The following is a 27075-nucleotide window of genomic DNA, read 5'->3' on the forward strand; positions in this document are numbered from 1 at the left end:
GTAATTTTGTCTTGCGTGAGAATGATTAGCGGGTGGCCAGAACTCAAAGTGAAATTCAGGGTGTGGGAGCTAACCCCCAAAAGAAGCACTTGCAAAATCAGAGCCATTGAACTGAACTCTTGCTTTTGGCACTTGCCAATTCGAGTAGTTTGTGCAGTGTTATTTTAGATGTCAGCTGGGTCACAGCTTTGCTTCTGGGCATTGCTGAGGTTGGGTTAATGGGCTTTACCCTGGTGTCCTGCCTGCAGTGGGGGCAGCAAGGGACCCAAATGTGCGTGCCCACCTGGGAGAAGGCACACAAAGGAGCTCTGCCGTGTCATGTACAGAGTTTACTCCTGCGATAATCCCCGTGTGGGCTGTGGTAGGCACATCTGCTCCACTCGTTCTCATTCATCACTGTACGAGCAATCTGGAGACTTGCGTAGTTTTACATTAGGTGCAATGATGCAACAGAAAAGAAAATCTCTACTGTTTCCATGGCAACTCGTGCGTCGGACCCTGGCTGGAGGGAGGCAGCAGGATGCTGTCAGTCCCTGCAGTCGGTGACTTCAGTAAAAGCTTGTCAAAAAAAAAAAAAAGCACATGCTCTCCTTTTTCCCCCAAGTCCCTCTTGGTTACTGTCATTAGGGGACTGTGGTGAATATATTACCATAAGTGCAGCTCTTGATTTCCTATTGTAACTTTATTCCTTCATATTTCAACCTGTGCTGCTGCTTTGTTTCGATTTGGTCTTCTGTCTGCAGGTAGTCAGGGCAGAGCCCTTCGGGATTATCCATTCAAATCGTGCTGAGGATGGCACCGTCAGAAGTAGTCAGTACTAGGTGACTGGTGACCTGTGTGAAATGGTATGGGAGGCTCAGTGCTGTCACTAGCTGACAGATACCAACAGCCCCGGATGCTGTCAGTACCAATGGCAGCACTGTTTAGGGGACAGAGGGACTGAACTTCTTCCTTTTTTACTCCAAAGTGGTTCCTCCAATTTGGATCGCATGCTGAGAAACAGCTGATAAATGATTCTACCCTACAGTTTTCCTGGCTGAAACAATCTGTGCGCTTATGTGTGTATCTGTACATGTGTTTGCATAGTTCATAAGTCACACAAAAGCCATCCCTGTTCAATACATACTGTATGGCAGTAATGGTATAATTTCTTTCACTGAAACGTGACGTGCTTCACACCTCGGTGATAATTCTACAGCCATTTACTTTCCATTGGAGTGCTTTAGTTAAAATTCACGTCGTCTTCACTGGATATTTATACTTTCCTACAGTCATAAAAAGCTTAACACTTCTGCTTACAGAGCAAAGTAAATATTTGGTCTAATTTGCAGCTAACCTGGGAAGATTTCTAATTAGAGCAGCCGTGCTCTAAATGGTGTAAGATCTCTTAAGCTAATTAGATGCATATATGTGGCATCTTTACCATAACTGTAGAAAGCATGGGGAAAAAATGCACTGCTCCATTCACAAGAAACTTCTGTTATGCTGTAAAATGCATTTGCAACTGTAATTACAGTTGGGCAATCACTAAACAAGAGTTCACTTTAGTCTTTTACACAGTTTTCTAACACACCAAAATAGTCTCCTCTCTTAAGCAATTATAGCTCATGTAGAATTTGAGCTCATCGGGAGTTGTCTGTCAAAATGTTTTTAATGAAAATTGAGTTTGCATAACACTGACGCATTGATGTCTTTTGCTTCTAACTGTTGACACTGATAGGCTAAAAAGCTTGATTTTTGGGGAGGGAGAAAATTGCATTAGTTCGGCTCGTTTGGAGGATCTCTGTTTGCTGAATTAATTTGCTAAACTTTGGGTTTTTTTCTGCTGAATATTAAACGCTGTTTCCCAACTGTGTATATACTGCCTGAGGGGGATAGTTCCAGCTCCCATTTTCTGTGACTACATTTTCTTACAAGGCAGCGCAGGCCGAACCAGGGGCTCAGTGCCGTGCTGATAGCGTAGGCTGTGTTACGGGAGGCACGGGCTGCTCAGAAAGCTGCTGCTGCTGCCTGGTGCTCCCCAGGCTCTGGTGTTGCACCTCAGCAGCTGAATAAGAAATGTGGCAGTTTTTTCCCCTAAGCATCCTTCTGGTTAATTCAATTGACATGATGAAACCTGTGATGACTTGTTGAGTAGATACTCACTTTGTGAAGCTCTGGCTGTATTAGCAGCAGTATATGGATAGTCATGACAAGCGCCTTTCTGGTTGTTGCTTCACTGGTAGCCTCCCATTCTATTCACAGTGGAGATATATAAATGCTAAAGCATGTTACCAGTCTCAAGGTGACACTATTAGCTCTGTTTCACCTTCCCAATAAACATCTGAAGAACATAGTTGTTATTTTCTTTCTTCCCTGGAACGCACTGGAGTGTGAGGGACCTATGTGGAATACGCTGCCTTAATCTGAAATAAGCTCTGAAATTTAAAAAGAAGCAGAGATAAAAGCTCCATCGGGAAGAGGACAAGTTCCGTCAGTGCCCCTGCCCTCAGCAGTCGTCGGAAATTAGTCATGTGGGAAGCAGCCAAATGGCCCTGCTGGCTGTCGCATCAGTGCTCTGCCACGCTTTGGTTTTGTTGTTGTTGTGTTGGGATTGTGAAAGGTTGTCAGAGATGGGGTGTGTATCTTTCATAGTCGTGTAGCATCCGCTATCCGAGGCACTCCCAGTCCTTCTCTGACATCTTTGAATTAAGTTTCACTGCCCCTGTGTGATTCAGGAGTATCTCCATTATACAGGAGAGGAGACATGGACAGAGATGGATGAAGCTGTTTGCTGAAGGTCGTGCAGCAGTTCCCTGGTGGTGCTGCTCTGCTGCTTTCCAGCGCTCTTGGAGGCAAGGTTGTCCTTTTTCCCTCGAGGGTGCCAAAGCAAGGTGTATTAGCCCCCCTCCTTTTTTTTTTTTTTAATTTTATTTTTTCCCCCCAGGCTTCTCTTCCTGTGTTTGAGCAGAGTGAAATTGTCTGGACTGGTGAAGCAAGTTGGCTTCAGGCTTCTTGTCAAATTAACTTTCAGTGTCTGTGCGTGCGTGGGGCTGCGTGGCAGCAGCCAGCAGGTACAGACGGCACAGGCACGCTGGTGGTGTCAGGGAGCCAGTCAGAGGCGCTTATGGGACCCGTAGGGGTTGGCAACGTGGGAAATGATCTATTTTAAACTTATATTTCAGTCGTGTAAAAGATCAAATGTATTTATAATTGTTGCCATCATGCTAGCTGACGACAGGCTGATCCTTTCCTCCATGTATCATCCTGCTCCACCAATATTCATGAGAGCTCTCATCTGCCAGGGCAAAGAGGATATTTGGCATTGCACAGAGCTGTCTATTCAACCCCATACGATTAATGTTGGCGCTGATGAGTGATGCTTAGAGAGTCTCCAGCCACTGGTGATGGGGATCCCCAAGAGTAGGGTACCTGCTGCGACTAATCAGACAGGAACCTGGTATGTGCTGAAATATTCAGAAATAGGCAGTGGGACCTTTCCTGCAGGGTCCGAGGGACTACGTGCAGCTAACTCGGAGGCTAGAATATGAAAAAGGCACAGTTTCCGTCACCAGCTCACAAAAATGGGCTGGCAAAATGGGACCGGGGTGGCCTGTGACATCATTGCGTGGTAATCGCTCAGTCGCAATGAAACATGTTCGGCTGGGTGGCTCCAGTGAGCTGTCGTTGGTGCCCAGGCATGGGGTCGTGGGCGATGGGAGCTGTTAGCTTTTCTTTTTCACGTGTTACTTGCTCTTCCCTCAGCGTGTTGCCTCCAAGGTCAGCCTTGACCGTGAGCGAGGTGCTTCCAGGGCTCAGCAATGCTAGCGTGCTGCGGTCTGGGCGCCTGCCTTATTTTGGTGCTGGGAGAAAGAGAAACTACTGCAAAGTCAAGAGTTGTTTTCCTCCTTTAATGAGAACACTAGGGATGTTGCGTGGCACTGACCCAAAGTTGCCAGGCTGTGATCGTTACGTTTGTTGTTCTATTATGACTTATTTATTATAACACATCAGCAAATGTAGTATTTCGTTTTCCCCTGCCTCAGAAAAGGAACTTCTCATCTCCCAGTGATAGACATTTCAGCTCTGACGGAAATTCAAGATCTACTTCATGCCTTCACCCTCTTTAGGCCAGCGAAAGTGCTGGTAGTGGAAAAGAAGGAGGTTTAATGAATACCAGCAAATCCCACAGATGAATTAAATCCCCAACATGGTCTGTGTAACAGAATATGTTGGTAAACTCTCATAAACTACCTGTCGCCACTGATAACGTGAGAGCCAAAAGCCCTTTTCCGTGCATTGAAAGTGGGGTAGTGTGAAATAGAATCATTCTGGACAAATGTAGGGAGCAGAGTTGTCAGCAACCAGTCAGGAGGAAAGGCAGATCTAGTTGTTTGGGCATACATTACAGTGCGTAGCTAACAGTGACAGCAGATGCATAAATTGCTCTGGCTTTCTTAGGGAGATACTGACCCAGAATCCTCTCAGAGGGAGGAGTAACAGTTCCCTTTACTGATGCAAAATCAGACCAGATTGAAATAGCAGCGAGCCCCGTAATAGAAAAAAAAAACCCAAACAACATTGCCTGTTCTCACCATTACTTTTGTTGCACAGGAGTTAGTTCACTGAGGTTTGCTCATTTAGGAGTGATAAATATGAGGAACACTTAGTTTTACTAGTTCCTGCCTTCTAGCTGGATGAAATGAACTATCCAAGGACTCTTATTCCCTGTGTGCCAGACAGGGAAACCTCATGGATATTGAATGACTCTCCTGGTTTGAGCGACACAGGACTAATTTCTCTTTCAGTAACTTTACTTTGCAGTAAAGTCTCTTTTTTTTTTTTTTTAAAAAGATTTTAGTGTCTGAATTTGTGAAGATATTTACTCTATACCCAGCTATGGTATGTGGGTTTCAAGATCTCAGTGGTTTTGAGCTAGCCAAGTGCGGGGATGAGGAGGCACGAGACCCGGGCATTTGACCCATGTTGGCCAACAGGATTGTTTCATACTATGAATGTCACATTCAATATAAATTAGAAAGTTTGCAGAGGAGTTCCCTCGGCTGCCATCCTGAGAACTTCTTGCCCTGGTGCCAGACCCCTGAGCCCTTCCCTTCCTCATGAAGCCATAGTGCTCGCAGTGTCCAACATTTGCTGTCCAGTGCTGGGAATGCAAAGCTTCCTACTGATAGAATTGGCAGAATATAATCCTTGCATACTTTATACTGGCATCAGGATCAATATCGGTTCTTTAGTATTATTAATGTTAATTATCTAGTCTTATTCTATTAAATCTGTTTATATTTCGGCCCTCGGGTTTCCTTGTTTTCCCCTTCCCAGGTGAGGAGAAGTCATCAGATGATAGAATAATTGTCTGAATGGCAATAAATTTGTTATGGGTTCCTCAAATCATAATGATGACATGCAGAAACTGAACGAAGAATCACTAGCAGTGAAGCATCTAGGTAACTCTCTTAAAAGTTACGATGAAAAGCTTCAATGAAAGTGACCTTCACGCTTGATGTTCCCTCTTTGCTTTTCTCCACGCTGGAAGCTCTAATAATGATTTTTTTTTTTTCCCCTACTTTGTCACCGTATCACTTATTTCATGAAACATTTCCACAGCTAGGCAGGAATTTAGATCCAGAGTGGTAGTATCTGGAAATGTTGGGTGGATGCAAAAATACAAAGGCTGGTACAAAGGGTCAGATCCTCTCTTTGTAGAGGACTGAACAAAAACTTGACGTAGGTTGCTAAATATAGTATTTTAATATTTTATTTCAAACTTGATTATAACTTTAAGAAAGGATAAAATGATCATCAAACATTTCTTTGAGTAGGCCATGCTGTCCCCTTTGAGCAGTGCAGAAACTTGCTGGAGAGCACAAGGAAAGCATGTTGGGAATGGAAAGGCTAGGTACAACCAGAGGCTGTAAACTCACGGGCTCTGGGGCAGCAGACTGCAAATGCTGGCATGCTGTAGGAGGACGATGTATGTAGTTGTGTCTGGGTCAAATGAGAGGACAGGGAAGGAAGGAGATGTGGCATCTGAGTAGAAAGTGAAGGAGAGAAGAAACATCCAACACTCAGAAATAAGGAGAGCAGAAAGTGCTGGCAGTCAGATTGGAAGAGAAAAGGAAGAAGGACCCTTTTGGGAAGGAGTTATCTCTAGGGCAGGTTTTTTTATTTTGATTCAAAATTGCAGTAGACTTTTATAATTGTGACTGAAACCCAAATTAATGGCCCGTTTGAGACACCAATGCCTTGCTTGATTGCTTGAAATGGGGAGAGTTTAGGTAAAAACAATATATTTTGCTTTTAAGATAATTAAAGGTTTATTTTCTTTGAAGTTGAACTTTTCTTGGGGTGATAATGACATAAATCATGTCTGGTGTTCCTTTAGTTTATAGTGAGCAAAAGAGAAAGAAAATTATTTTCCTGCATCAAAACAATTATTTTAGCTCATTTCTCATTCTAAACTTTTCATTGAAATAGAAAAACAAAAAACAGTTTTACCAAAAACTTGCTCACAGTTTTTAAAGCCCTTAAGTGTTCCTTGAGACATGGGACTCCAAACATGTTCCAGAGTAGTTTTCTCCTAATACGCATGGAAAAAATCTCTCTGATGCCAGCTGCAAGTGCATATGGATGAAGGCGTATAACTAGTTGCCATGGAGAGGCTTTTTCATTGCCTTGTTGAAGTGGTTCTTAGTCTGACTGACCTTCTTGGTCGACCCTTTGCAGGCAACCAAGGTGACCTGTCCCCCTGGCAGGTCAGAGAGCTGTAGCCTTCTAGTTCTGGGTTTGCGACAGGCGATGCTGTCAGGCTCCTCTCAACACCATGGGGTGCTGTGAAGTGCTTCTTGTCCAGCCTGTGAGGAGCAGTTACTCCTCCACGTATCCTCGGACTGGAAGACACTGTTTTGATCAGCAAACAACCTTGCATAAAGTTTAGGTGAAGGGGAAAAGGTGGTATTAATTTTCATAGTGTTTGGATTGGGGGAAAAGGAGCACTATTCTATTACAAATTAACTGTAGGTACCCAACCCTCACGTAGTCTATTCAATATCTCTGGATATTTTCATCTTTGTGACTTGTCAACTTAAAAATAATATATAAACAAGGTGCGAAGAGTTCAGTTAAGTGTTAGCCTGAGGTTAAAAACACAGTGATCAAATTCAGTGTCTGAAGTTGGCAGGGAGATTGTCTTACCGCCTCGGGAAAACTTGAAATTAAATTTGTTTTGAAATGTAGGTGTTAAGTGTGTGAAAGAAACTCACTTGCACATCTAAACGAAGCAGGCTTTCCAAAGTTGAAGAGAGCTGGTTGAGCTCTTGGGCTGCCTTTTGGAGAGAGAGGGGCCATGCTCCCACTACATAACCTATCTGCTGAGGTTGTGTTTTGTAGCATCTGTGAGAAGATCTTTAGGTAAGATCAGAGCTGTGCTCCCTGCCTGGATGCCGTCAGCGTCGCCCCCCTGTCACCAGCAGCGGGCAGGGCTGTGCTGTCAACTGCTCAAGCTAACAGAGCCAATAACTTTGTGTTTATTTTTGTTGGGCTTCTGAGACCTTATTAACTTGAAGGGAGTTTTTGGAGATACCGAGTTTCTGCACTGTGCTTTTTGTTCTCCCTGGTGTTGCCTTCAAGTAAATGCAGAGGGAGTAGCCTCAAAAGGGGCAAAAATCCCTTCCCATTTTAGAGTAAATGGGAGGAGGATTAAGCTCCTTCCCCCGCTAATCAGATCCTCCGATTGCCATGGCTTTTGAAGATGATTGTATATTTTCCTGTATGTGATGGATTATGTATGTGCCCGTGAAGTAAAAGTTAGCTTGATTATGAAAGTCTAATGAGTTTTTCTTTATGATCATTTTACTTTTGATCATTTACTTCGTGCAACGATGATGGACACGTATCATCCCTGCCTACAGCATGAGACGGGGGAAATCATCCTGCAGTTGTTCTATCTCATGCTCTTCTTGAGCCGTAGGCCATTGGTGACTGTCTGGGACCCTTTGGAAAATGAAAGCCCTCCCAAGGTCACAGTATTGAGGATTCAAATGAATATGGGAGAAGAGGGGAAAGTGGATTGGACAGGAAGCCCCTTAAACTGGTTGCAGTATAGAGTCTAACACAATTTACATGTGGACCAAACACCTTTCTGTCACCCCGGGTCAGCAAAAAAAACACAGTTGCATTTAGATTGTCAGTATCCGACCAGCGTCTTCCAAGCTGGGCTATGTTGTCTCATGGTTTCTAGTCTCGGGGTTTAAATTTAGGAGGCAGTAGCTGCGTCTCTAGGTCTGTGTTTGTGTAGTAATACTCATGGTATATTTGAAGTCCATCCTACCAGCAGGGCTGCAAAGTACTCATGGTATGTAAATGGTACAGTCATCATTTTGCATAAGCCACTAAGTCTTTCCTTCCTTTTGACAGATTGAAGACATCATTACAAGAATGCAGGATGACAAAACAGGTGGAGTTCCCATTCGCACTGTCAAGAGCTTTCTGTCCAAAATCCCCAGCGTCGTCACCGGTAAGGACCCTGGTTAGCAGGGAAGCGAGCGTAAGCTGGTACTCGCTGGCTCTAAGCAAACACACTACTAAAGCCACAAAAACGAAGGAACATAAGAAAAAAATGCCCCCCTCTGCTTATTTTTTTCTTCACGTCATTGTTAGGAGGTGAAGTATTGAATTAAAGTATTAAAGTATTTCTTAATGCTTTTTAAGTAAGCAAGTGTTTATATTTCTTTGGGGTGAGTTATTAAAAAATATTACATAGGTTTTGTGGCTATCACAGAATTACCAGTCAGACTCATTCCCTGTGATGGGGGTAGGACGATCTTAGAGAAGAGCTCAGGAGAGAAAGTTGAAACTCTTTTCTCACTCGTACCCAATACTCTTATTGGATTTTGATCACAGGTAGAGGAATGGGAAATACCTTTTATGCATGTGTGCTGCTTTATTAAAGCTATACGTCTAAAAGTGTGGATGGTGCGGAAACTGTGAGTCCGAGTACAAAACTTCCGACACGTTTTTCCAGACAAAATGTCTTCCAGTGCGACAAAGAACTTTGCTGTTGATAGATGATGAGTTTATTCAGGGTGACGTAAATTGCTTGGAGGATTTGTACTTGGGTTGCTGGTACCCGTTTTCTCTAACTTGATAGTAGTATTCACTACGGTGGCACAAAACCACTGTTTTCCCCTCTCTCCACCAGTAGGCTGTTGCACAGTATGAGATACCCAACTGCTCCTTTGACTTAGAGTTTATGATGTTGCGTATCTCTGTAAAGTAAATACGATTTTTTTCTGTTCTGCAAAGTCTCTTTCCAAATCAGATCAGATACATATACTGATGAGTCTGTTCAGGGAAGTTTCCCCTCCTGTTCTGAAAAATGGAGAGCTTTGTTCTCTGTGGCTGTGACTTCACTGCAGTAAAATTCAGATGATCACTAAAAATGCAAAACCTGTGTTGTTGCATATAGACAGCACACCAATGACTGAGAGAAGACTGGCAGTTCAAAGGGATCTTTCTTGCTCTTAGGGTCTTTATACTGTTGTAAAATAATGGGGAAATATCGCTTGTCAACAGGGATGCTGGCAATGCAGCTGGCATCAAACCATTGCAAAGGGGAGTCCCTGCAGCGGAGCGTATCTGAGCTGAAGCAATTCAAAAATATCTTTATTGTGAAAGGGGTTGGATTGAGCAGAGTTTGAGGTTGTGTTGATTGATTCAGGAATGTGATTTGATATCCTTGTAACAGAAAAAATGTCCAACATAAGCTACAGGAATGGAATACAAATCTACAGGGTTCTTGGGGATAGGCAGGGAATATGGCAATTGGAATGAAGTTTTTACTTAAATGAGGCTCAGTCGAGTTAATCCTTTTTTATTGAGCAACAGGCTCTTTGTCTGAAATTGATTTCAGGGTGGTGAGTCAGTGTAACTGGCAGCTGCAGGATTAGGGTTTTACAGTGGAAAAGAAACATGAATCTAGAATGAGATGTGAAAATTGCGTTACTAAATTGCAGGTTATGGCCAGATCAAGTATGAGCTAACTGTTCTTGAAGGTTCCTGGGGAAAGTAACCATTTATCTGATTTGAAAACTCATTCCATAAGCTCAAGTCTGCAATAAATGGACTGTATGGCTAAAGAGTGACTGCTAAAACAGGTTTCTGATACGCCTGTTAATATTCATAGCATTGATTAAGCAATTGATCTGGTCATCAAGCCACCACCTGTTACTCAAAAGAAGAAGGAAACGGGAGACCTCACAGTATCTTTGAACTGATTATACTTATCCTTAGGTCCCACCCTGGTTGGTAGCTCCCTGGCGCAAAGGAAACTGCCCCCTTGCACTCTGCTGTTCTGGAACAGCAGCTGCAATTACATCACCTTGAAATGGCTGGGTTTTCACAGCACAGGGAACAGTGAAAAGATGAAGATAAAATAAGAACAAAACCTTCCTCCAAAGCTCACAGAAAATTCTCAGACTTGGAGGGGGACAAACTCAGTACCGTTCCCTTCTGGTGAAGGGATCTGAAGGCAGCTCCCTTGTGATGCACCAGGCAGTGCATGAAGCCTCTGAGTTTGAAAAGTCTTGGGGGGAAAAAATGCCTCAGCTGAGAGCCCAGAGTTTTCTCTACTTCTCTTTTCTCCTTTCAGATGCATAGAATTCTACCTATTTGTAGACCAAAACCAAAATAAATTACTATGTGATTTCACTGCTTGTGATAGATGGGTAAAGAGCTGGAGCACTTGAAGAGACAGGAGTACCTATGTTTGAATGGAAGTTTAGGCCACTGGGTTTGTTCAGTCTGGAGAAGGGGAAAGCTGAAGAGAATGAGAGGCTATAGAGAAGACACGGTCTGACCCTTTCTCAGAAGCACATAGTGGAAGCACAAAAGACAACATACACAAGCTGCAGGAAAAGAAATCCCAGCTAGATTTAGGAAGAAAGTTGTTTATGGTCAGAGCAGCTGAGCGTGGGCCAGGTGGCTTGGAGAGGCTGTGGAAGCAGTGTTTGGAGCTGTTCAGAACCTCCTGAGCCCAGCTGAACTGAACAATCTGACCTAACTCTGCATTTGGCCTTGCTTTGGATGGAGGTTGGACTAGATGACCTCCAGAGAATCCTTCCAACCTGAATTATTCTTATGATCATCAGATACTAAGTTTTAGTGCTTGTATAATTCCAGTCAGTGTCGTGAACACAAGAGAAAAGCTTGTATTTTCAAAAACTTTGTCCTCCCTCTGGGGAATAGCTTAATTTCTAGGCTGTGGCATTATCACACACTTTTTATTTCTACCTGAAAAAATGGAACAGCAACGCAGACGTGATTTACTTGGCAGGCTCACAGTGACTGTGATTAACAGGGGTGTATTTTTGCTTGACACTTCTATTGTAATTGCTTCTCAGAGGAGAAATGTAAAATCTTAAAGAAAAAGAAACATTACAGCAGTGCCTTGGTGCTCTAAACAGGCAGCTCTGTTTATAGTACAGCAAAGTGGGTATTTGATTTAAAGTTTGAATACCAGCGAAAGAACCGCTCGTCTCTGTTTTGCTTTCATCTGTCCTGATGCCTAAGTTGTGAATGAGGCATTGTGTAACACGAGGAGAACGAGCTGCAGGGAGTTATCATTCATGGTCCCCTCTCGGCAACAGGAATCTGGGAAAAGGATGAAAAAACCTTCTTTAACTGTACGATGAGCCTGTGTGGGGATGCTCTGCCAAAGGCACGTTTTAATCTGCATTAGAAGTAGATTTGTGTATCCTCCTCCCTGGCTTTTGGCTCAAAGTAGGTCAGTCAAAGGAGGACACATCACACCGTTTATTTTCTTGGTTAAGTCTTCACTTCTATGGGCAAGCCACAGAGAATGAAAGTAAGATGAAACTAGTCTGTGTGGCATCTGTGTGCACATATCTGACATTATCCTACGGTAAGCTTAGAGTATGGAACGAGAAACTGACTGAGGGCAGGTATTGAGTAGTGCTGTGATCCATGCGCAGACTGGGTCCTCAGCCAATGCGCACGATGGCACTCGCTGCCAATGGAGTTGCACGTTTCTCTCTTAGTGAGAAAACAATTTCCTCAGTAATGATTTTGTTTCTGTAAATGAATCGGCAATTCTCTGTTTTCCCAGTCATCAGACTGCTGTAAGAACATCTCATTATATTAACCAGCAGCAAAATGGGCTTTCTAATCTTCTTTTTGATTTCTGTACAATTGCATCTTAAAACCAACGTCCTGTTTGGTAGGAGCACCAAATGCATATACTTTCTTCTCCCACCAATTCAGACTTGGCCCTATACAATATTGCCAAAACAAGTCAGAAAGAAGTCAGTGATGCAACAGCCGAGCTTTCCGGTGCAAAAAGCCTCCTTCGTGCTCCCCAATCTGCCCCCCATCCCCAACCTCATTCCAGATTGCTCCTGGTCCTGTGTACCGTCTGGTCCTGCGTACCAGCATCTTTGCTACTGCAACCCGAGAGAGGCGTGCACCATTCTGCCCTCCTCCCAAGAGGTTTTGATACAGCTTCATTCTGACCCATAACCCCCTGACTTCAGACCGACCTGTCCCCACAGCTCCATTTCGAGTGATACCTCCTTCTTCCAGCAGCAGTCCCCCATATTTCCACATTTCCATTTCCATACCTCCTTCTTCCAGCAGCAGTCCCCTGGCTGGCACCTTGCTTGCACACCGCTCCTGACCATTACCCCAACGCTCGCTTGTCGTCTTGCTCTGCTCCCAAAGCTGCCTGTGTGGCTGTGAACGGATTGCTGGGTGATGCCCCACCTGTACCAGCTTGGGTTTGGTGCTGCCACGCAAGCTTCGTCCACACAGCCCTGCCAGTGCATTTCGCTCCTGACCTGCCGTGTCTGTCTTAAGTTCCAGATGTCTCTGAGCAGAAAGTGCCAGTACTACTGAAATGTGCCAGATGGCCTGTCGTTACTCGAGACTCATGATCTAAACCAAGTTTAAACTGCCATGTGTCTCTGTCTGAAGAAGCCAGCATGTGTCTTGGCAAATGCATACAGAGTTGTCCCAGAACACATCAGAATGTCACTCAAAGAAAATGCTGGAGCATGGAAATCCCATAGTGTCGGGGAAGAGAATTTATTATTGATAGTGTTCCCTGACAGCATAGTTTGGGACAGCCAAGTTCTGCTGGACGACTTCATACACCCGTTGCAAAATAAGCTCCCGTGATGCCAGTCTGAGGGTATTCATAGAATCATAGAATGGTTAGAGTTGGAAAGGACCTTAAAGATCATCTAGTTCCAACGCCCCTGCTATGGGCAGGGACACGTCCCACTAGACCAGGTTGCTCAAAGCCCTATCCAACATGGCCTTGAACATTTCCAGCAATTGGGCCATCCACAACTTCTCTCGACAGCCTGTTCCAGTGCCTTACCACCCTCAGAGTAAAGAATTTCTTCTTAATATCTAATCTAAATCTACCCTCTTCCAGTTTAAAACTGTTACCCCTCATCCCATCACTACACTCCCTGATAAAGAGTCTTTCCCTGTCTTTTCTGTAGGCCCCCTTTAAGTACTGGAAGGCTGCTATAAGGTCTCTCCAGAGCCTTCTCTGCTCCAGGCTGAACAACCTGAAGATTCATTGCCCTTTCTGTGCAGAGAATGTCAAACGCATCTCATCCAAATGTGGTAGCCAGAGGTGTGAGGGAGAAGAGCAGGTTCCTCATCTCCAGGGTTTGAAAGGTCCCCCTTCAGAGGAACTGTACAAAGAAAGAAGTCAGTGGTGTGGGCAGCAGGACTAGGACTGGTGATTCTGACAAGAGCTAGCACCCATCACCTAGCAGGACCTGGAGAGCTATCTGCAAGGCTGAGCGCTTTGCCACGATGTTCACTTTCTTAATGCTTTTTTCAGGAGTAGAACTTGCCTCAGTGCCTTACAGAAATTACTTTCATTGGGACCAAATAACTCCATAAGTTGGCTGGGCAAGGATTTGGCTTCCCCTGCTCTGTCTGTCCAGCTGCTTGCGTCATCTCACCATAGAATTTTAACTGGAGGACTGAGCCCGATACAGATTTCCCAGGACGTTTTGGTAGTTTCATTCTAGATCTAAACCACCCATCCCTGGATCTGGGACAGCACCAGTCTCTGAACCTGAAGACCTGCAACATTTGTCAAAATGAGTGGCTGGGGCTGAACTTCTAGCCCAGGTTGATATATTATTTTATTTCATTTTATTTTATTTTGTCTTTCCTTTGCAGTTTTGTTTGGACAAACAGAAGACTTGAAATGCAGTATTGACTGTTTCAGGCAAAGTTAGCAGGTGCTTATAATCACAAATCTAAACCAAGTGCAATCTCTTGCTTAAACATGACTGAGCCCATTTAGTTAAAACAAGCAAAAAACTTTCCCCAAAACTTAGGTCAATACCCAAATAATTTTGGGTGTTTAGTGGTTTATAAATGATACAAAGAAGGTGCTCTTGGGTTAAAATTTACACATGTTTATATATACAGATATAGTACCGTGTAATTTCTGGTAGTTTTCCACATTTATATACAACAGATGCTACACAATAAATTCAACAGTGTTGTGCAACTGCGTGGTGGAAACTGACTTGCAAATGCTGGTCGAGCATACAAATCCATTTATTTCTCATCAAAAATCAATTGCTCTGAGCAAGTTGCATTTAAACTAATTCAAGTCAAGACTGGGCTTCATCACAACTTATATTTTCTTCTTTTATGCATCTCTTCAAATTGCACCCAGTGGAAATGTAATCCATCCTTCCCTCAATAAGAAGGTTGTTATACCTTTTAATCTAGTATTTCAAAGCTGCTGTGAATCACACAGCATTAGACATGTCAACTATTATACAAGTAGTGCATGCCTTGCAATTTTTTTTTTTTTTTTTTCCTGTAGCTTTTTCTTAAGGTCTCTATTCCCATGCCAGGAGACAAATTAACCCAGTTAAGGAGCTGAAGAGTTATGCTGTCTTCATCCACAGCTCCCTCCTCCCTCCCCTTTTCTCTTTAAGTGCATCCAGCTTCCTGCCTTTCAAAGGGTGAGAGGGATGGGGGAGGGAAAGATGAAAATCAGCTCTCTGAAGTGTAGCAATTCTTTGCCTGTTGTTAAGATGTTAAAGGATTTGATTTTCAGAGGACAAGGGGGATAGCAGATTAATTGAATTAGGATATGGTTGTCAAAGAAATAAGAGAAAGCAACCAGAATTAATATTTTAAACAGTGAATGTTCAATATATCTCTCTGTGCATCTGCACATGCGTACAGTTAAACCGCACACTCTCTTTGTGTGTTTTTCTTAAGAATAAGCCTAAGAGTGGTAAGTGTTGTATGCTAGAAATAAACAAGGACGGGTTTCTGCACTTGTAGGTGCTATGCAGAATTAGGACTGCTGGTATTTGGGTATCACTGCCCTCTGCCACAACGGAGCTATAGTTCAGTTCATGCAGCTTCATCTTCATCACAAGCTGCGCTGTGTGGGTATTGTGCTCTCCCAGCTCAGCTGTGGCTTGTGTGGTGCATTTTGTAGTGGTCCTTCCCGGCTGTGTGGCATGAGCCCAGCCCAAATATTGGGGCTCCATAGCTAGTCTGAGTTTTGAGAGGAAGGATGGTTTTCATAGCTGGCTGTTGATGCTACATCAATGTGTCTCATTCATAGTTCTCAGTTCCCTTTGGGGCCGCTCATCTCTGCACTAGCATGCTTGTGCATCACGTGAAGCTTATGCATCCCTTAAAAATGTGCATGCACATTATGGGATAAGTCCTAAATGGTTAAATGAAATTAAGCATCACTTTTAAAATTACCGAAATTGGACGTCTTACATAACCATGTACTACTTTCATATGACAGCACTTGAAAGCAGTCGTACCTGAGGTGGAAAACGCTATATGAAAAGCACATCACAGCAGTGGGTGCATTAAAACTTGGCTTAGGCCACTGCAGAATGCTTATGAAACACATCCTGAGACTTTAGTATTCAGCCAGTAAAATGGCCTCTCAAGTACTATCTGAGGGCCCTGAATACTATGAGGAATTTAATTTCCTTACATTAGAATTGTGAAGGTCCTTCCTGCTGGATTTGAACCTCTGCATCCGTGAAGTGAAGCTATGATAAATCAGAAACTTAAATAATTATGCTACATGGCTATTCCTATGGGCAATAAAAATACAATGAAAATACAATGAAAAATCATCAAAAGCACCAAATGGCCCAGTGATGGCCCAAATGGCCCATCTTTCTGCAGTGACTTGTCTGCTCTTCCTAGTCACCAGAGATGTTGTCAAAAGGGAAAATAAAACCAAGATGACCTTCCAGCCACCTGGGCAGAAATTAGAACAACACAAAACTATAATTTCTCTTATTGAAGAATATGGGCATAAAAATTACTGGGCTGGAAGGCATCAAATGAAAGCTATGAGCCTAGAACAAAGCAAACCTATTAAAAATGGTTTAATTATTTTTTTCTCCAAGAATTGCTTTTAGGCCTTTTCAGTCTTTCAGTAGAGACTAAAAGCTGCAATAGAGACAGATTTGATGATTAATTACCTGCTGAACTCCAGTGTTTAGATGAATTGGTAATTCAGCTACAATAACAAAAAATGTTACATATTAAGAGCATTCTTGTTGCTGACTGCGGTTTTATTCTGAAACACAGCATTTAGCTGATGGAATATTGTGGCTAATGAATAAAGCATTAAAAAGAAAAGTCAACAATATTTCAATGCCTGTAGAAATTCATAGGAATGAATGATTAATGCTTTTCTGCATTCATCTCTCATCTTCAAAAGCGCAGCATTATTACAAAAGTTTGTTTCCAGATCTGAATGACACAGCAAAAGAGCAGAGATTAATTAGAAGTACTGCAGGGCTTTGATTTTTGGATGGGAGCGTTGAGCAGACTGCACTCAAGCTGCAATGCTTCACCTCTCCTGTCTTCACTTCACAGCAACCTGGGAGTTGCGTGGTGAAGGCTCTACCAACACAGTTTTGTTTTTTCACACCCCTTGCTTTGTTTCTGCCCTGCCTCCAACGCTCCTGTGGGCTGCTCAGCATCAAATACGCAGCAGAGCAGCTTTGCTCCCGCTGTGCCTGAGATGCTCCATACCCACCGAGGCATATGTGGAGATCTGACCCTCAGACAAACCCTTTTTACCTTAAGGTACTCCAAAAGCAATGGTATGTTAAGTGCCCAATGGTAATCAATAGCGAAGTGAAAGAGCAAATCTGTGAGTATGGTTTGGCAACTGATACTTTGAATCTGTTGCTTTAACTGAGTGCTGTTCCAGCCATTAGAAAAATAAACCCCTCCCATTAAATACATCTGCCTCATTACTCCATGCGTATATTCTGCTCATTCTTACCTATCGTTCTTTGGCTTTTTTAGTCAAAGTAATTTTCAGGGTATTATTTATTGAGCGGATTCTTACTTGCATTTTAATTAAAGGGCTTATATTGCAAAACACAACAGTTTGTTCTGGAGTTTAAATTTCCCGACTTTAATCAATGGGCTGTTCTAATGAAATGCAGAAGTTAACTTTAGTAACTGTAAATCCAGTCTCATGAATCATTTTCTATTCATTTACACATGTTAGGCTTGATAGCTGAATGATTCTTCTATGTATGATATATCTCAGTTACAACATCAAAATTGCCATTAATGTACTTCTTGGGGTGGGGTGGAAAAGAAGGGTTGGTTTTGGTTTGTTGACTTTAAACAGTACAAAGAATTACATAGTGCACCAGCTTATTTTTAACAGCCATAAATAGCGCACCAGTCAGAAATCAGTGTTGCTAAAAGCTGCACTGGGGACAATGAGAGTACGTCTCCAGAAGATGCTGTAGCTAAAGGGGGTTGGCATAGTGCTGGAGTGGACAAATTGTATTACTTGGTTTGTGTGGATACCCTGGCCGGTTGATGAATAACTTGTTTTATTCTGCCTGTTCCAGCAGAAATACTCAGCTCTTTGGTCTGTTGTGTATTTGCACTGCATAGCACCTGAGACTGCCATAGATTTGGCTTTGGAACCTTCCATCAGAAATTGCAAAGAGGAAAATGAAAGGCTTTTCATACATATCCATCATTATAAATAATACACATTTACATGTTTTCTTTAACTTTTTTTTTTTTTCTGTGTGGATAAATCTCTCAAAATTGCATGCTGGTTTCCCATGGATTTGTTTTGAGTATGGTGTGAATTGATGAGCTTGGATATTTTTGATGTATGATTCACTACCACATGCAGGGAAGAAAATTATATTTTGGTCCTGCAGAGAAATAAAACTAAGCAATTAGGTCTTCGTTCAGTTAATTCCTATTTGATGGCCGCATGCTTTGCAAGAAGAGAGTCTCAGGATCCTACTGCACTACAAGGTCACTTGCACAATAAGAATTTTCTCTATAGAGATACCTCCACAAAATGGCCAGGATTGCAGATTAACTCTTACCTAGAAATGAGTAATAAAATATGCAAGAAACTTCAAGAAGTTGGTTTATGTAAAATGCTAATTATACTCAACGCACACAAAAAAAGAACGTAGACTGATAAGAAAAGTAATGTAAGTCTGTAGCAGTGGAAGGTTTTACGTACAATTGTTGTAGGGGTTTGTGTCGTATTGCATAGAAAGTCTTATTCTGTTATTTTTGTACCTGTTTTTATTGTGAATGGGATTGTGTCTCCTTTTTTTTCCTTGGATTTTTTGTTGGTTTTTTTTTTTTTTGAAACTTGATTGTTTGCTGGTTGTTGCCAAAATTATTGTCAAATTCACCCAAGTGAATAATTTCTGATGGGTTTTTTTTCTTTTGATGTTTTACCTTTGCCCTAAGTATTCGGTAAACTTCATTCCTATTTCCTAAATAGGTTAGACTGTCTGAAAACCATGCTTTTTAGCAAATGAGATATTTGCCAAATGTCCAGTGTTATTTTGTTCAATGCTCTTTTACATTTTTCTCTTACCAAACACACAGTGACAGGTGAGCTTTCTAAGGGAACAGTAGTAGCCACAGAAAAGAAATAAAGGTTACTGCATTATGATAAAATTTCAATTACAGGGCTGTTCAGGGCTGTTATTGCTGAAACTAATAAATTGGCAGTGGCGTATTCATCAAAGTTTATTTCTTTTGTCAAGTAAAAAAACACTCATAAGACTAGATCTGTTAAAAAGTGATTTATACTTTTGCATTGTAACATCTTTTATTCATCATTTATGTCACTGCTACATGGATATTGCATTATGGATCTATTTATTTTTTAAAGTAGGTAGAGTTGATTTTGGAGCTCCAAAGAATGTTGGGTCCCTGACACAGTGGCTTGCTGTCTTGGAGAGCTGTGAGATGTATTTAGAGATGACACATGCCTAGAAGTTGAAAGCGTACAGCAACTTGAAACTGTAAAAAAAAAAAAACAAAAAAAAACCCAACCAACAACAAACCAACAACCAAAAAGACAAGAAAAAAAACTTTCAAAAGAGCTTGTCAGTATGCCTTTGTTTACTGATTTCAGAAACTTGCTTTGCCACAAGTTTGGTGTGTCTGGGCACCGTGTTGCACCCAGTGGGAGCTGGCAGGAATCCACTCAGACACTGCAGCCGTGTGCCAAGCAATAAATAACACAGGTGTGAAGGCTCACAAGTCCTGTTGTGTGTCCTTCAACTGTTAAGTGCAGCAGCGCGTGTTCCCGGGAGGAGAGGGCTGATGGTGGGTGGACAGAGGAGGGATGGAGACTTTTGCCCATTCTGCTGATCTGTGCAGAAAGAGATTGTGGTGGTCCTTTGGTTCAATCTGCTTACATACAGTTTCCCTGCCTCAAATCCTCTTTACAACTGTAGATCTTGCAGGAAAGTATCCAATTTAAAGAATGCCTGGCATAAAAAAAAATATCTGCTGTAACCTTTAAAAAAAGTTGCTGTCACCCTTAAAGTAGTAATATGCCCAAAAGTTATTCCTTATTTCTGCTCCAACTTTGTCCCAATCACCTTCTGATATTGAACCTGGTGTTATGGTTGACAATGAAGATATCGGTTCTCCCCGAAAAGATACTTTGTCACTGCAGTGAAATAGCCACTTCACTTCTGCTTGTGAGGTTAATAAATTGTGTCCCTGAAAGGGCGTCTGACTACAAAGCACTTTTCCCAGGCTTTCAAATCCTCTTGTGTTTCTCCCCTGGACCCTTTCCCCAGTTTTTAACAACCTTTTTGAAGAGTGAGCACCAGAACTGTCTGAAGTTTTCCATTAACCGCTGCGCTAGTGCCAAGTGCTGGGGGTAACGCAACCCCCCTGGTGCTGCTCCACAGCCACCTTCCCCTCAGAGGGGGAGCACCACACGGACCACCTGTGTTACCCGTTTTCCTCCTGGGTGCAAATTCCCAACAGGAAGATGCCCATCAGGAAAGTCTGGTAAGTGCTCTGTTACCTTTGTTCTTATCCATGATACATAAACAAATTAATGAGTTTCTGCTTTTTACGTAGCATGTTAGCTTATCTCAGCAACATCTTGGTTAATGTCGTACTGCTCATTTGTTCCCTTTTCAGCTTTTTGCTCCTGTTGTCAGCAATGGTCTTTGAGCATCAAGTTAAGAAACGTACCTAGTCTACAAACTTATTGCATGTCTTGGTTCCAATAAGAGAGCGCATTGGCTTGTTACAGTCTTTCTTTGCGGACTGTTCTTCCCCATTAACTTGTATGGGCTGTCCCATGGGGATCATCTCACTCATTCAGATAACTGAAGATCTCTGTGCGTTCCCCTCATTTTTATTTATTTTTTTTGTACAAGGCAGCTGAGCAGACATCCATGAGTGTACTCATCTGTATGTGGATACTTAAAAACACAAAGGAATGTATTTCTCTGCCCTGGTGGAGAATAGCATAAGGAAAAATTAAAATAAACGTAGCCAGACCTTTCTTCTTGCAGAGTGCTGTATTTTAAGAAAGTAATATTTTGACTGATTATAGTTAGCTTTCACAGAGCCATTCTTAATTAATGTGTTATATTCCTTTATACTGTTAATCCTTTTGGTGGCTTGGGATTCTGCTGCAGACGCTGTTCTGTGTGTGAGCATAAATAAACTCAAGACAGAGTGGCATTCAGGTTTTGCGGATTCCTCCACATTCCCCAGTTTTCTTTCCTCAGGTACTTTCTGGGGATGCAGGGGCCTGTTAGGCTGGGGTGCTTGAGGCAGAGGGGTGACCATAGCCAACACCGTGCAGGAGAGCATCGTCCCCAGGGCCGTCTGCTGGCTCAGAGCGGGTCAGCTGGGGACAGACATGAAGCTGAGTGAGCTCCCACCTCTCTGTGCTGGGGGAAGCTCTCCGGCAACCTTGACACTCCCCTCAAAGCTCACAGATGAGGCTCTTTGCATCATTATTCTGAAATGCTGCTCTCCCCTCCTCTTCCCTGGCAAATCCATCAGCGTTGTGAAATTAAAGCTGGGAAGGAGTGGAGAGTTCAGAACATTATCTAATGCAATCAGGGCAATAAAGCTCAAGAACGTCTCTCTTGCAGCCTCTCTACTGTATTCAGTCAGCCTGTTTCTTGAGCCCTGTGCGAGTTAGATTTGAGTATAACTTCTAATTAGGTATCTGGGTCATGTTTGACACACTCTCGGTTCAGCACTGACGTTTTTGTGCTCCTACTTAGCTCTAAATTTGCCAGCTGTTTTCCTTAAATAATTCCACCTTCCATTACAGGATTGTGCATCTTATGTAATTACACCCACAGTAGCGTGAGGGCAGTTGTAAGGACACGGAGGTAGAAATAGCTCACTGTTTTCCACTCGTCTTGGCATTCTTTAATTGAATCATTAAAATTTGGATTCCCACCTCTGCTGTGACAAACTCCTCTAGCTCTGCCGAGCTCTCATTCATAACGTCTAGACTCTGTCAATTTAGGCATAGCTCTGGAAGCAGCTGCCTTCTGTGCCACCGAGTCCTCTAGTCCTTGCCTGTCAACTGTTTAATCTAGAAATGTCAAGATTAAATTCCCTTTTATTATCTCTCTTCAGCAGTAAAAGGATTTGTTACCAGTTTGGATAGATTCAGAGATGGGTTGCATTAATTTTCTTCTAAATAGTCTCAGGCCATGAAGCATTGTCTGAAACAGAGATTTACATTATGTGACTCAAAATAGTACCAACACTATAAAAGCAGGTTCTGTGAGCGCTGGAAAAGTCACACTGAGGCATAGAGTACCAGACCAAGGAAAAAAAGCTTTGCATGTGCAGTGTCAGCCTGGAGGTTTGTCAGTCTGCGACTACTGTCGTTAGAGTAGGGTTCACTCTGTTAGGACCCATGCTGTCAATAGGAGAGATCTTTAAAAACGCCTTCTGGTTCTGTCACAACGCACTCCTCTTTCCTGGGCTAGTCTGTTCATGGAAGAGGTGTTGCCCATTTTAGGGGCACTTTGGTAGAGATTTGCATCTGTGTGCCTTACTAGCACCTTTTACAAATGCTTTTTTTTTTTTAAAAAAAAAAAAAAGAAGAAGAAGAAATCCTGCTCTTCCTCCTAGTTCACCCTTCAAGCCCCATCTGCTCTTTTTGCGTTTGTGTGTGGTGTCTCCCCCAACTGGCAGGTTCTTCACAGCCTCATCCACTGTGGTTTGCTTCAAGCCCACAACCATTTCATTCTGCGCTTGGTACCATTAATTCCCACCACCTTCTGCTGTCCTCTTTCTCCTCCTGGCTTCACAGTTTCTTCTCTGCCATTTCTTGTGCTCAGAGCAGCTTCTGACAGCCTGCAGACCAGGTACATTGGTGATTATCGGAGTGGTGCTTTCAGAAAGCCTTTGCATGTTTCTGGTGCCTTTTTATTTCCCAGGAATGAAAATGTGTATTAACCACCCTAACTTACCAGTGAAGAAGTTTAAGACAGGTCAGATGCAAGCAGCTGAGCTCTTTGCCTGTGGTTTAGTATGGGCTTTCTGTCTCTTACATTGCTAAACTGTGCAGCCTGACAGCACCCTTCTGAGGTTTTATTGTATCTGTAAAGATAAAAAGTGACTTGCCTGGTGTTAGACAAGAAGGCTGTAGCACAGGTGGACATGGAGACCTAGGTACAAGACCGCGTCTCTTTCCTCACTATGGCTGCAAGAAGGATGGAGGACATGGCAAGCAGGATCCTGGGAAGAAGCAGATTAAAGTAGTCCACATCAGGGATCAAAGTAGGCGTGTGTGGCGAGACAGCACATAAGAATGGGAGCTTGGGGGGTATATGAGGGGAGGTTGAAAAAACGTCACATCTTCATTGTTATGGTCACCTGCAATTACATATTTTCACTTCAGGCTACCTCTGGGTAGCAGTGATCATTAATATGGACCTGGAGGTTTGCCTTGTAGAAGAGGAGGGGTGTCCTTCACAGGTGGTACTGAGAGATGGATTAATATGCTGCCACAGCGAGAGGTAAAACCCGCAGCTGGTTTGTGTCATGTCTGCATGGGTCTGTTAAGCCACCTTGCTGGCTTCACTAAATTAAAGGAAGGTAGCATCTGCTCTTCAGCTGTGTCACTTGGCAGTGCCTGATCAGCCCGACTGAGTCTCAGAGCCTGTTTCTGCCTCTCTTGGCGAAGGGAGGGAGTCGCTTGCAGAGTTCATCCTGTTTCGTCTCATTGCACAGCAAACTTTATTTCTTGAGTGGTATTACTGAATTCCTCTGTCCTACCTCTAATGAAAATCTATATAGACTTGCACATTAACATGAATGTCAGCTGCTTTTTTTGTCACGTACATTTATCTTTTTTATTATTGAGCTTTATAGGTTAAGCTTTTGGTGTTGAAGATGGTAGTTTAATGGTATGTTATGGGGGCACAGGATAATACACAACCAATTGTCTGCAAATAAACAAAGCTGCCAGATAGGGCCATAGTAGCGATGATGATGTGCAGTACCTTATTTTGGGTGAGAACTTGCTGAAGGGGCTTTGGAGTCTAGCGGGGCCGCACTGTATCTGTTTAGGGAATTAGCTGCACGTGCTCTATTCTGAGGTGGGTTTCTGCAGGACAGTCACGAGGGAGACTCTGCAGGATCTCTGCCAGTGTTGGGATACTAGTTTCCTAAAAGCATAGCTTCCCGTGAAGCCATGTTGCTGTGGACATCATGCGTGCAACTGCCTTTGGAACCATTATGGTGAAGATAGTACCTTTGCAAGCTCCCTGTAGACACTGGGAGGGACAGAAGATAAGGCATGTCCTTTCCAGTTGTGTCCCTTCCTCCTGCTTCTGCCTTTTTCCTCATAACCTGCAGCTGCTGAAGGGACTGGTCTCACCGAATGAGACATGAGGGTATGGAAGACTTTTCTGACGTGAGACTCTTAACTAACATGGAGCAAGTTAGCAGGTATGAACTGCAAAAGGGAGGCTCTAAGGGATGTAGTAAGTAATGCCCACTCTGAGTCAAACCTACGCCCACCAATATTCCGTCAGGCCATGGATCCTGTAGTGTCTATCTAGGGTAGCATATGAAAAAAAAAAAAAAAGCCACGTATAGCAATAGTGTGGTGGTATATTCCTCAGTCTCCAGCTGTCCGCTAGGAGGGACTCAGTGGGAAGCACAGATATTTTGCCATTCTGTTTGGATTTGGTTGTGGTTTTATTTTTCAGAAATGCAGAACAAATGGTTTTACCTCACAGTGAAGACTAAAAAAAAAAAAAAAAAGCCTTCTAGGGAATGCTTTGGAATATGATTATAATTTTTTCAGCATTTTACATTGGTGTATGTAAAATCCCATTAACGTACACATAATGTACTTATTACCTTGTGTGTGGGACAAACACGTGCTCTCAGAGAGCTGGATTTGAGTGACTGAAAGAACATTCAGGTTAACATGCAGATATTTAAAGTAGTCTTTTGCTTCCAACCTGACTAATATAATAAGTGACAGTCAAGTAACCATCTCAGTTACCTAAGTGAAGATGAAGAGGCTGCCTGAGAACATGCATTTGTAGCTGAAAGTACTGCTAGTGCCATGGAGAACCAACTGCTCTGTGCAGGAGGAGCCTGTACTGGTTACCTTCAGCAGCCAGGAGATCTCCCCCTTAGTGTGTAGGCATGCTTGAAGGTTTCATCTTTTCCTGTAGTTCAAGGAAATGATTTTCCCTTTCTTATCCCAGCACATCCCACCTGGACACCCTTGACCTGTTCTTCTGTACTAACCTTGTTTGCCACTTGCCATCACCCCTATTTTCTCTTCTCATCTCTGGGCTATGCTTGTGACAAGGATGCTTTTTTAGCCTTTTTATGCTTGATTGGGATCATGCTGAATGGTGGCATTTTGATGCAAAACTTTCTTTTTTTTAGATTTTGGATTTATATATATGCCTGGAATATACCAAAACCCCCAAATGTCCACCAGGGTCTAAAGCGTGTGGCTTACAGTTAGTCAAATATGTGAACTATAGAGTGCTTTGTCCCTTTGTTGCAGTATTAGTGATGATTTTCATGCAAGAAATTATCTGCTTACCCTTAATGGACAATTTTGATACATATCATTGATTATTTTAGAAGATGTCTTTGCAGTACTGGAAGACTGATGTGAATTACATAGGTGTTTGTTTTACTGTGTATAAACTAAACAGTTCATACAGTTCACACACTGTGGGTGGGGTTTTTAAAATGTATAATTGTACATTGAAGTGTAAACAGAGAAAAAATACGCCCAGGTTTTCCCAGAAATCTTAATCTGTTTTAAAAAATGCTGACTGCTGAATTGTAAAGGGAAAAGAAATCACCTGTTGAGTTCTGGAATTTAATCTGGGACTATATGCCAGCTCAAGAAAGAGTTGAATGCTTGAAACCAAGGGCAGGCTTCTCCAATATCTACGTAACTAGGTGAAACTCTTGAAGTGCCTTTGAAAATGTAAGTCTGCCATTAAAAAAATGGCTCTAATGATTATGTCAATACATATTTGTTGAAAGGCGATAGGATGTAGGCTCCTGAGGGCCTTTCAGTTTGAAAATGGAACAAAGGAGTCTAAGTTGTTTTGGCATTTTTGAAACTTGTGTCCAGCATCATCTTTTAAAAACACAGAAAGGTTCTCTGTAGCACACCTTCTTGTTGCGTTGGTATTTTATCTGGGGTTGACATCCTTTGTTGTCAAAAGATGTAACAAATCTCTCTAGGAGAAATTCTCAAGAGTATGAATGATTATTAGGCTGCAATGGCCCAGTAATAATCCAAGGGAAATGTCCACATCTTTGTGTATTCAGGGAGGCAAAGGGATGCAAACAACTAGAGAGAAGAAAAGGAGAAGCAGTCAAGGAGGTGCATTGTTTTGCTCTCAGAATTATTACTTTAGAATACCAAATTACAGACAGCATATAAATACCCAACAATTTTGTTTCATCAAAGGGAGAGTTCTAAACATAATCTATATAATTACTCCAAAATAGATTTAAGACAAAAATGTGCATTTAATAACCAGATGATAAAATTGAAGAGATCTGCATGAAAAAAAAAGCATTCTAGTTGAATCTAAGCCAACCTGGGGACCTACTTATCTCGGTTCCTGATAGCCACAGATAGCCTTTCTGCAAAAAGGATAACAGCAAGATGATACAAACCCCCCACATTTGTTGTTGCTGTAGATGAACTTTCCTTACGTTATTTTAATACTGAGCAATTAAGCCCCATCAACAGTGTGGCTGTTTTCATTAGCATGTGCTTTGGCAGGGGTGGTTGTGGGGTTTGTATGCAGTTCTCAGTCTCCTCAGAGAGGAATTCGTTAGTGGTCAAACTGGTCTGTATTGATGGGCAATTATATTCTTCCTTAATACCAGAACTTAACCCAACCAGCTCTTGCCCAGCCAGGACAGCCTGATGCGGTGACAAGTCACAGCGTTCCCTGGGCTAGTGAGGCAGCTCTGGTGCTGCGGAGTGGGTAACAGAATCATGCCAAAAGGCTGGAGGCAGCCAAATTCCTGACCCCATTTGATAAGCCTCAGAAGTGTAAGAGTTGGAAGAGCAGTTAGCAGGTGGAGGGGCCCGTGGCCTCCCATGGTACCCACCTTTCCACACTGGCTCTGATGGCAATCCAGCTTTGCTGGCACTCTTTCTTCTGCAGGCAGGGATTCAGATGACCTGGAAGCTCCTCTGCAAGGGCGTCCCTC

The 27075-nt window shown here is 42.7% G+C and overlaps 1 protein-coding gene across 1 annotated transcript in view; it reads left to right on the forward strand.

The window, feature by feature from the left end:
* The window catches only part of RGS6 (regulator of G-protein signaling 6), a 255842-nt gene that overhangs the window by 156766 nt on the left and 72001 nt on the right, over nucleotides 1–27075 (forward strand). Inside the window, exon 2 of the mRNA XM_009882506.1 lies at nucleotides 8413–8512. Within this exon, the coding sequence (XP_009880808.1) occupies nucleotides 8413–8512 (100 nt within the window). The remainder of the gene's footprint in view (nucleotides 1–8412; nucleotides 8513–27075) is intronic.

The sequence above is a fragment of the Charadrius vociferus genome, unplaced genomic scaffold (genome assembly GCF_000708025.1).
Source record: "Charadrius vociferus isolate BGI_N301 unplaced genomic scaffold, ASM70802v2 scaffold50, whole genome shotgun sequence".
Lineage (NCBI taxonomy): Eukaryota > Metazoa > Chordata > Aves > Charadriiformes > Charadriidae > Charadrius > Charadrius vociferus.